We start from the raw sequence: 10,763 nt of genomic DNA on the forward strand, positions 1-10,763 counted from the left end.
TTGTTGTTGTTGTTGTTGTTGCTGTTGTTGTGCAGCCAACTCTATGATTACCTTAAGTACTTGTATGAATACGAAGCAGACCTTGAGTTAAGCTAATACAGATAAATAATAAAGAAACGGTGAAGAGGTTTGAAAGTGAAAACGTAAGGACCATCGTAGCTGAACTAAAAGAGCTTTCAGACAAGCCTGGCAAACAGTTTTGAAAGGTTGAGATCAAGGAATCAACACCTTGATTTTTAACCCAGAATAAAGACGCCTTTGATGCTTTCACAATATTTAGATAACTGAAATACTGAAATGTTACATTCATTACAGTTTTTAAGAACAATTACCAGTTTTTCTATAACATCTGAAGTGGTAAAAATGCACATGTGAACAATTAACATTTTAAAACACACAATGAATGACAGGAAACACAAACTTTTATGTATTACAATTATTTGGATTCATTCAATTCATCTATAGAAGCCTTTCTTGCTGCTAAAGCTGCAGTCATTAGTTGTTTTTGGACAATGACACATTTCGCGTTGTCTTTGTACACACCAGAGTGGATGATTAAATAAATTGTGACAAAAGCGCAGACTTTCAGCTTTAATTCAAGGGGCTTAACAAACCATTAAAATAGTACAGCTATTTCTGGCCTTCATAATCTTCAGTGTAACTACTAATATAAACCTTGAGGAAACCCTCTTGTTATCTAGTCATGAAGACATATATTGACTATAGACATATCTTGATTATAAACCTTGACAATGACACGCAAACTACCGTGGAGATGGAAGAGTTTTTCTTAACCATGGAAATAATTCTGTCATCACGCACTTTAGTTCTCTTCTGTGGTCTCTCGTGCCTTTTGGTTGTCTGGTGGTTTATTTAGATTTTTCAACCTATACAGTGGGGTAAAAAAGTATTTAGTCAGCCACCGATTGTGCAAGTTCCCCCACTTAACAGAGGTCAGTAATTTGCACCAGAGGTACACTTCAACTGTGAGAGACAGAATGTGAAAAAAAATCCATGAATTCACATAGTAGGATTTGTAAAGAATTTATTCGTAAATTAGGGTGGAAAATAAATATTTGGTCACCTCAAACAAGGAAAATCTCTGGCTCTCACAGACCTGTAACGTCTTCTGTAAGAAGCTTTTCTGTCCCCCACTCGTTACCTGTATGAATGGCACCTGTTTGAACTCATCATCTGTATAAAAGACACCTGTCCCCAGCCTCAAACAGTCAGACTCCAAACTCCGCCATGGCCAAGACCAAAGAGCTTTCGAAGGACACCAGGAAAAGTATTGTAGACCTGCACCAGACTGGGAAGAGTGAATCTACAATAGGCAAGCAGCTTGGTGTGAAAAAATCAACTGTGGGAGCAATCATCAGAAAATGGAAGACATACAAGACCACTGATAATCTCCCTCGGTCTGGGGCTCCACGCAAGATCTCATCCCGTGGGGTCAAAATGATCATGAGAACGGTGAGCAAAGATCCCAGAACCACACGTGGGGGACCTGGTGAATGACCTGCAGAGAGCTGGGACCAAAGTAACAAAGGTCACCATCAGTAACACACTACAACGGCAGGGAATCAAATCCCGCAGTGCCAGACGTGTTCCGCTGCTGAAGCCAGTGCATGTCCAGGCCCGTCTGAAGTTTGCCAGAGAGCACATGGATGATACAGCAGAGGATTGGGAGAATGTCATGTGGTCAGATGAAACCAAAGTAGAACTTTTTGGTATAAACTCAACTGGTCGTGTTTGGAGGAAGAAGAAGGGCTGTTTTTCTGCCAAGGGGACAGGACGATTGATCCGTGTTAAGGACAGAATGAATGGGGCCATGTATCGTGAGATTTTGAGCCAAAACCTCCTTCCATCAGTGAGAACTTTGAAGATGGAACGAGGCTGGGTCTTCCAACATGACAATGATCCAAAACACACCGCCCGGGCAACAAAGGAGTGGCTCCGTAAGAAGCATTTGAAAGTCCTGGAGTGGCCTAGCCAGTCTCCAGACCTCAACCCCATAGAAAATCTGTGGCGGGAGTTGAAACTCCGTGTTGTTCTTTACAAATCCTACCATGTGGATTCATGGATTTTTTTTTCACATTCTGTCTCTCACAGTTGAAGTGTACCTCTGGTGCAAATTACTGACCTCTGTCATCATTTTAGCTGGGGGAACTTGCACAATCGGTGGCTGACTAAATACTTTTTTGCCCCACTGTACATATATCACACAGAACCTTTGGGGATGTATGATACAGAATAAGAAAAAAACCCTTCTGCAACAGTAATTTATTTTGGTCTTCTTAGAGCTACGCTGGAATTAAGCTATATCTACACTGGAAGCATCATACAGCCAGCCCTTTGATTCCTTGACCAAGTCAAATAAATAAGGTAAGGCTAGCTAAGAGGCCAAATGTGGATATCAGATATGACTTGTTCATCCTAAACTGTAACAAGAATGGAACAAAGTATTGAATCATGTCATTCAATGAAGAAAGAAGAAATATCTGTTAAATGTGCAGGAATGAAACAGGGAAAAAAGAGAGATGCATCAGTTAGGTCTCATTCCAAGGGCATGAAACATTGATGTTGTGACAATTTGGTAGCATCTCACAGATATGCGCCACGTGTCATTTTTTTTGTCAGCGCCTTATGTGCACAGTCTAGGCAGCAGTAAGACAAACCTCTCACTCACATGCTTGTAATAGACTCCTGCATATCATTTTAATGGAAAGGGTAAACACGCATTGAGGTAATTTCCAGTGCCAAAGCCTATTTTCTCTATCTTCGCCCAAGGAAGTACTCTATACAACACAACCTAACCAATGAGTTAAGTCCATCCATTCATTCTTCCACTCAATCAAATTCAGGGCTGGAGCCTATCCCAGCTGTCTTAGGAGAAGAGGCACCCTGGGCCTGGACAGGTTTCCAGTCTGTCACAGACCTAACGGTAGAGACAACCACTCACATTCACACCTGTGAGCAATTTAGATTTACCAGTTGACCCCAATAATTGGATGTCTTTGGACTGTGAGAGAAGCCAGAGAGAACCCACACAAGCACAGGGAGATGCACATGCAAACTCCACACAGAAAGGCCTGATGGTGGAATTGAACTCAGGACTGTCTTGATGTGAGGCACCAGTGAGTCAGGTGAGAATAAAAAATAGCCACAAATGAAACAAATAAAAGGGTTAAAACAGGGCCAAAGCTCCAAACTCAAATATCCAAAAGGAGTATAAACAAGAAACTAGCATACTCCACCACCACTCCTCTCAATGCAGACTTTTTCTAGTAACATCCAATAATGCTGCTGTTTTGGCAGCCACTTAAAAAGCAACAACGACAACAAAAAAGAACAAAACAAAAACACCTTCTGGGTTTGTTTGTGATGTTATCTGCGTCTAACAAAAGAATATTACTTGATGCACTGCAATGTGTACGTGTTGGTAGTGTATGTTGTCTCTCTATGCTTTTCTTTCTCTCTTCTTCTCATACTCCCCAATGGCTACAGCAGATTGCTCTCCCTCCCTGAGTCTGGGTCTGCCAGAGGTCTCTTCCTGTTAAAATGAGTTCTTCATTCCCACTGCTGCCAAGTGGCTGCCAGGATAGTGGGATTGTTAGGGGGCCTTGGAATAATACTGTAGAGTCTTTAGTTACAATATAAAGCATCATGAAATAATTATTGTGAAGTGATACTGGAAAGAGGCAGGGACACTTGCATCTTATGCCAACTGCATCCTGAGAACTCCCATAGAGAAACAGTTTGACACAGCAAAGTGGTTCATGTGAGTGAGTGAGCATAAGTTTGGTTGTGATTCAAAATGAGTCGCAGAATGAAAAAATGTTAAATGGAAAACACCTGAAAACTTGCTAAAAGGTTTATGTAGATCATCCATGAAAAACAACCAATAATGCAATTACATTTCAAGCAAACTCACTGAGATCACACAGAATCTTATTTCACTGGTTTCAAAATAACCCTAAACAACCATGTCTTTGATTTTCTTCATTGCCTCAGTTTGGGTCATTCTCGTGGGTCACTAAATTCCTTAGTGTTAAAATAGTGCATTGTTTCACTATTACGATAATAACTTTATGCTGAATTGCAATGTAAAGCATTAAAAACTGGTGTTGTTACCGTAGTTAGGACAGCAGACCTTGAGCCAGCAGACACAGGAGAGCACTGTTAGGTTGGTCAGACTGCACAGGCCAAACAAAACACCACAAAAGGCATACACAGTACAGGCTGTCTCATTAAACAACCACCTGAATGGAGAGAGAAAGAAAACAGAACATGTGTTACTGTGTGATATTAAGTGAGGGTTTGCCTGCAAATTCCCTTTGGTGAATTTCAGTCAATGAGACTGCAATACATTTTCTGGTCTCCTGGATCATATTCAACTGTAGCATGCGGTGAAGCACTCTGACCCAATAATGGTGCATATGACAGCTATCAGCAGCAAATGGTCAGAGAATAAGACAGCAGGCAGACAATCATAGGAAGAGACAGAAGACAGACAAAGGTATTATGTAGGATGCATGAACAAAGGAGACAAAAATGCTTTCCACATTATCTAAAACATTTTTATCAGTGCAACACATAGAAAATATTACAAAAATAGGAAACATGTTATTGTCCAAAGCTCAATGACAGTGGAGTTAAAAAGACATTTGCATTGTTTATTGTTTTTTGCACAAATACTACTTAAAATCATACACCTGGAAACTTCACACAGAGTTAAACTGAAAATTCTGGCTTTTCATCTGCACTACACAGGGCCTTGCTATGCTACTTGTGTCTTTTTCAGCATTTTTTCCAACCTTGAGTAGCATCTGTAGTCATCTTTTCAGGCTGCAGTTGGGCTCAACAACCTTGTAAAGCCTCAGAGGCAAAACTCTGGCCAAAAAGTCAGAAATCACTTACTGCTTCTTCCCAAGGTCTATGCTATGAGCACACAGCAAGAACTACAAGCAAAAATGATCTCAAAATTAGAATATCAACGTTTTCATAAATGTGGAGGGTTTTTTCAAATTTTGATTGCTGAAGTGACAATATCAGATATACCAATAATGTGTTGCAAATCTAGCATGATAGTACATTTCCACCTCCATTTTATACAAATGGAAAAATCACAAAGTCATTTAAAAATGCATTTATTTGTATTTTATCTGTCGTATCCACAAACAATAAAATATGATGAATTTATGTCTGCAAGCATCTGCTTACAAAACCTTAATTTGTCTTTTAATGCATGTCGTAAACTACTGCTCAGGCCTCAGCCCTGGTTTTCGTCAGCAGCTACAGCCTTGCCTTTCAAACCACTCCTCTAACCTCACTCTTCATCTGTCTTTTTCCTTCTATCCTTGTCTCATGAAGATAAAAATGTGAAGATGACATAAAAGAGGACTAGATGAAATTTGAAAAAAAAAAAAACCTGAATTGTCACTCACATGTGTGTGTAGGTTGAAGGTATTGCAAATGGAAACAAGGTTACGGTCATGCTCAGGTCACTGATGGACAGGTTTACCACAAAGAACTCTGCTGGCTTCAAGGAGGACTTCTTTCTATAGGCCACGAACAGCAGGATGCCATTTCCAAGCACCGACAGCACACCTAGGACACAGAGCAATATAATGTAAAGAGCTGAAGAATTTGAGTCCACATTAAAAGGATTGACCTTGGGGGGATAAATCACTCACCAAAAATGGTGTAGAGCGTTCCCATGATGAAGTCATTGTCTTTTGATATTTTAGACATGAACAGAAATGTTTCGGAGGCATTTCCCATCTAGAACAAAAATGGAAAAACAGACAGGTATAATAAAAAGGAAGAAAAACACAGAATATGTGTTTTCACCCTCAGGCATAAAAACACAACGGCAAAAATATCTGCATTAAAATGTTACATACTGACATCTTTGGAGGATTGAACACAACAACAAAATAGTTCACCCTGATCAACACTGTGTAAATAGGAGGCCATATCAAGCATATTTCATCATTTACATCAGACAGTCATTAAACATATCAGCCACATAAGTAAGAATTCCTTGAAGTTGATGTGTTGGAGGGCAAAAATGGATAAGGATTGTAACTTAAGGTGACTTTACATGGGTCAAGTCATGTTGGGGGCTGCTACTAATTTTCATGGTTAGTACCTTCCAAAACTTGTCCAAGGAAGATCAACTGATGAAGCAACAGTGGGGACATTGGTGCCCAAGGAAAAGAGTGCCAAAACTGCATACTGCAAACCATTTTGTTTTTCACACTTAAATGTGCTTGTGATGGACATCAGGACTAGACCATAGGTCAACGAAAGACAGTGAGGGTGGTCTGATGAGTCATGTAATTCTTTTTCAGTATGTTTACAGGCATGCTGCTGAAGTGCTGGCTTGTCCTTTCAGTTCTCCAGATGTTAGCCTGGTCATGCATCCATTGGATGTGCAAAAAAGTTACCCTTGTAACTTATTTTTCTTGCTATACTTCAAGAGACCAAAAGTCTTTTGGTTGCACATTGTGATTCTACAGAAGAATAGGCAAGTGGCTTTAATGCTTCCCCCTGCTTCTTTTTGAAACCTTCAGAAAATTCGCGCAGTCTCATCAAAGACTAGAGCAGAGAAGAGAAGAGAAGATGGTGCAGAAATCCGATGCCACCCTTCACTTCATAATCACTCTTATCTTGAAAGGCCGGCAGAGATGTGCATACACAGCATGACCCACTGCCAATACAGTTTTCATTGTGACCAACACAAGTTGCTGATGTAAGCTTTCTACAGAAAATTATGGGCGGAGATAAGATGGAAATATATTCATAGCCTTTCTATTTACTCAATTACTTCACCTGTACTGAGGGGCACAGGCAAGTTAAATCACCTGGGGTTAAGAGTTGAGCTGCTTGTGTATAAATCCCTATAACCATTCACACTAGAATTTATCTTCAAAGAGCCAGAGATTTCTTTGTGTGGGTTTTCTAATTCAATTTTATGTGGCCCTTATGTGGCCAAGCATAGCATGTAAGTAGATACAGTCCTGCTCAAGTTTGAGTGTAAGTGTAAACACTTGCTTTAGTATTTGCATAAGTATTGAGATATGCAATTTCAGTATTTAAGTAGATTTTTTCTCATAAACTGCTGGATGTAATATGTGACAAGCTGTAGTTACTACATCAGCTGATATGTATACTTTCAAGCCAGCCATGTTTTGTGACATATGATTTTTCGCCTTTTCCCTTTTCATTTGTTTTTTAAGATTAAATAGAAATATGACCTGAAAAATCATATTTTAAAGTCCTAAAAGTTAAATGTGAGAACCTAATTAATCAAATTATGTGAAACCATTACACTTGTTCATTTACCTAAGAAAAATAATTATACACTTCACGTTTGCAAAGGGCCATAATAAGTGAATCCCAGATTTATCAGTATGCTTGGTTAAATTAGAATTAGGTGTTTTCAATGGCACTAGTGACAACTGTTCGTAGGAAACAATTTTTATTTAAGAAAGAAGGCTCTAAAAAAATTTGATCTTCGCTTCATACCATGATGGAAAAAAAGGAGAAGGCTGGTCACGTAGTTGATAAATACTCCACTTAGACAGGGTATACACATGAAGGAAATTCAAGACTATTGATCTGCTCTTCATGAGCGATCAAACGTCACTCCAGAAAGAGTTCACAAGGAACTACAAGCCTGTCCCATATTTGCTAATGTTCATGTGTCAATAATTGTGAGAATACTGAGCAACAATAAAGCACTGCGTCCCAAAAAAGAGCACATGTGCACATCTGTTTTCCGCTAAAAATGAAATGATAGGCTTTTGGAATAATGTTTTGAGGACTGATGAGACATAGAACGTATTGTCTTATGTCTGGGTAAAGAAAACCACTGCATTCCCATTTGTGGAAAATGGTAATGGTTTTCAGCCTGGAGCTTGAACACAGAGCAAGTTGGAGCAGGTTATACTGTATGTGGAGCATAGGCTACCATAGTGATATATCCTAGAGTGATCTACCCGAAGATACCAGACTAACAGTCTAACCCTGCCACACACTACAGGCCCATTTTGAAACTGAACCTTGACAGGGTCGTACAATTTGAAGGTGGAATAGAAGACAATACTAAAATAAAACTAAAAATGGGGAACAAGTATAATTGGGTGGACAGTAGCCAAAAGAGGGATGGTAACCAGGGAGTCAGGGACCAAGCTGAGAATTAAAAAGTTGATTGATATACAAATTTGTTTTTCAGAGATTCTAAAAAAAAGAGGCAATCTTTTTTTGCATGTTTTATAATCAGGTGCAGAGAATGGTGGTTCAATTTTTGTATGATGAGCAGAGAGCTGATTACAGTTTTTAGTGACGAAAAAAATGGTCAGCATGCAAACATAGAGGTATAAAGGAACCCAGAGTGAATGTATGCTGACCTCAAGTCCAGTAGCGAGAGCAAGAGGAAAATACTTACCAATGAACAGCAGAATTAATGAATTAATGAAAATAAGTTGATGAACTTCTAGTGCATGAACTTCTTCAAATTAAGATGCATTTTTAATGTTCATTGAAAACAAAGTGTTTTTTTTTCTCTTGATAAGTGAACAATTACATAATAACAATTACTCTTAGCAAAAATAATTGTTAAATTGTCATCATCACTGAACACGTTGCTGTTAAAAAACCAAAACAAATTCTGCTTTATAGCTTGTCTTTTTATTCCATTCATGTAATGTGATCCCAAAGCAAAAGTAGGCTGCATTTTCAGTCTCCTTGATTGACCTGAAATTTCAGAATCAGTTCAATAATCCACAGAATGCTTAAATCTTCTGCTTCTCATTCTCCTTCATCTCAACCTGACTCAAGTTTGACGACTTATCACCAAGGCAGCACCAAATGGATATCTCACACATGAAAAAAAACAAATGCATATTTATACCCTTTTCCTGTTTCGCGTAAAGCAAAACATCCCAAGACACAGCATTTGAAAATGAATGATGGAATAAATGTGCTCTTGTTGTGCACTCAGACTTTCAGACTACATTTTATGTGCAGTTCTGAGTATGTGCAACAAGTTAAGTGTACATGGGAGCCAAGCCAAACTTCCATTAAGGTTTTTTATGCCTTAATGAATAAACACTGAATATTCAGCATTCAGACATTTGTATTCAGACTTCATACCATGGCTGGACTATCAGCAAGTTGATTCTAAATGATTGCAAATGATAAAAAAAAATACTCTACCATCACATGTTGGAACAAAGTTTGTGCTAAAGCAAGGATATTTTCACATGGGCTGTCTATGTCTATGGCCCAAAGGGAGGTAAACCACTGTACTGGTCAACCTGAGTTGTTTGTGACTGTGATTATGGGTCATGAATGAGGAGATACTAATGATTTTATTGGCTAAAAAGAAGAAATAGTTGGTTAGGGTACATGAGAAGATGTGAGTTTGGACAAACAAATAGGTATGGACAAATACTTTATTTGTAATACTTGGGTGTTGCTGTTCACTCTCCATTATATCATTTAAAATTTATATTAGTCTTAATAAAAAAGTGTGTTGGTAGCTCTGGTTTCAAAAACATATATTTCAATTGGCAGTCAGTTCAGGAAATGAACCATTTAAATGAAGAATGTGGCAAAATTGAAAAGATCAAATAATGACATACAGCATACCTGGGCCTCAGAGACGCAGCTATGCAGACCTTCTCTACTAAAATGTTAACAATTTGGTGTGATCCATTTTTAAAACATTTTCATGTTTGTTTTGGTTCTTTTGACGAGTTATTAATATTTGTTATTGCAGTAAAGTACTGCAGCTATAAAGTCAGACCATCTACAGGTTTAGTTGATAAGAAGCCTGATGCACTCAAACAGCATTATCGAGTGGAGGAAATACTGTAAACTACACAATCTTTTAGCTTACAATCACCTATTACTCTTCAGGAGGAATGAAAGATTCATATATATGCAATTTTTTTTAGCACAAAATATTAGGAAAAATGTTTTCTGTTACCATCTATAATTATTTATGAGTAAACTAAGAAACTACACCACAAAGCCAGGTAAGACACAAATAGCAGGAATTTCCACTTTCAAGATTACTTGAAATCATATCACCACCTCTCTGTCATTATATTATTGTATTATTAAATAATTCAGGTTCATCTTGTTGATCATTTCAGGTCTTGGGCTACTAGAATGACACATTATTTAGGTTACAACTAAATATTACAAAAAATCTAGCTGTTGTCAGTAATAACAAGCAAATGAAGTAGAAGCTGTACTTCATATATTTGTTATAAACCCAAATTTACTACTCTTTTGTGTATAATTTAGGCTATTAAGAAGAATGTCCAAAAAACTGCTTTATCCATTTATTTTTTGCAGCCACGACCTCATTTCGTTTAGCATGCTTCCATAAAAATCAGAGATCAGCTATTGCAATGAACAAAAAATGCACACAGTTCTCTGTAAGGGGTAGAATTTGAAGTATGATTTCATCTGGTCTACTCTAAAGAATGCAATATGCCAACAAAAAGAAACACTGAAAGAGCACAAAACAGAAAAGAAAATTCAGTACAAAAGGTTGAAAGAATGTAAAGCAGCTTTAATACGTGTAATTTTAAAGAATCTGGTTAAAGATAGACAATAACAAAAGCAATAAGGTTGCTCATTGTTTCAGCATAATAGGTGGTTTATGTCAGGTCTGAAAGATACCTAATAGCAGGGCTGAGCATCTGGGGTTGCCTAAGAAATAGATTAGAAAAGTTGTAAAT

General features: G+C 38.0%; 1 protein-coding gene across 1 annotated transcript in view; it reads right to left on the bottom strand.

Moving 5' to 3' along the window:
- Positions 1 to 10,763, bottom strand: part of opn7b (opsin 7, group member b) — a 95,708-nt gene that overhangs the window by 5,428 nt on the left and 79,517 nt on the right. Inside the window, exons 2-4 of the mRNA XM_005740428.1 lie at positions 5,697 to 5,784; positions 5,448 to 5,610; positions 4,135 to 4,262 (exon numbers count right to left, since the gene is read on the bottom strand). Of these exons, the coding sequence (XP_005740485.1) occupies positions 4,135 to 4,262; positions 5,448 to 5,610; positions 5,697 to 5,784 (379 nt within the window). The remainder of the gene's footprint in view (positions 1 to 4,134; positions 4,263 to 5,447; positions 5,611 to 5,696; positions 5,785 to 10,763) is intronic.

Source organism: Pundamilia nyererei, unplaced genomic scaffold (genome assembly GCF_000239375.1).
Source record: "Pundamilia nyererei isolate P.nyererei 1_Seehausen unplaced genomic scaffold, PunNye1.0 scaffold00100, whole genome shotgun sequence".
NCBI classification, from domain to species: Eukaryota; Metazoa; Chordata; class Actinopteri; order Cichliformes; family Cichlidae; genus Pundamilia; species Pundamilia nyererei.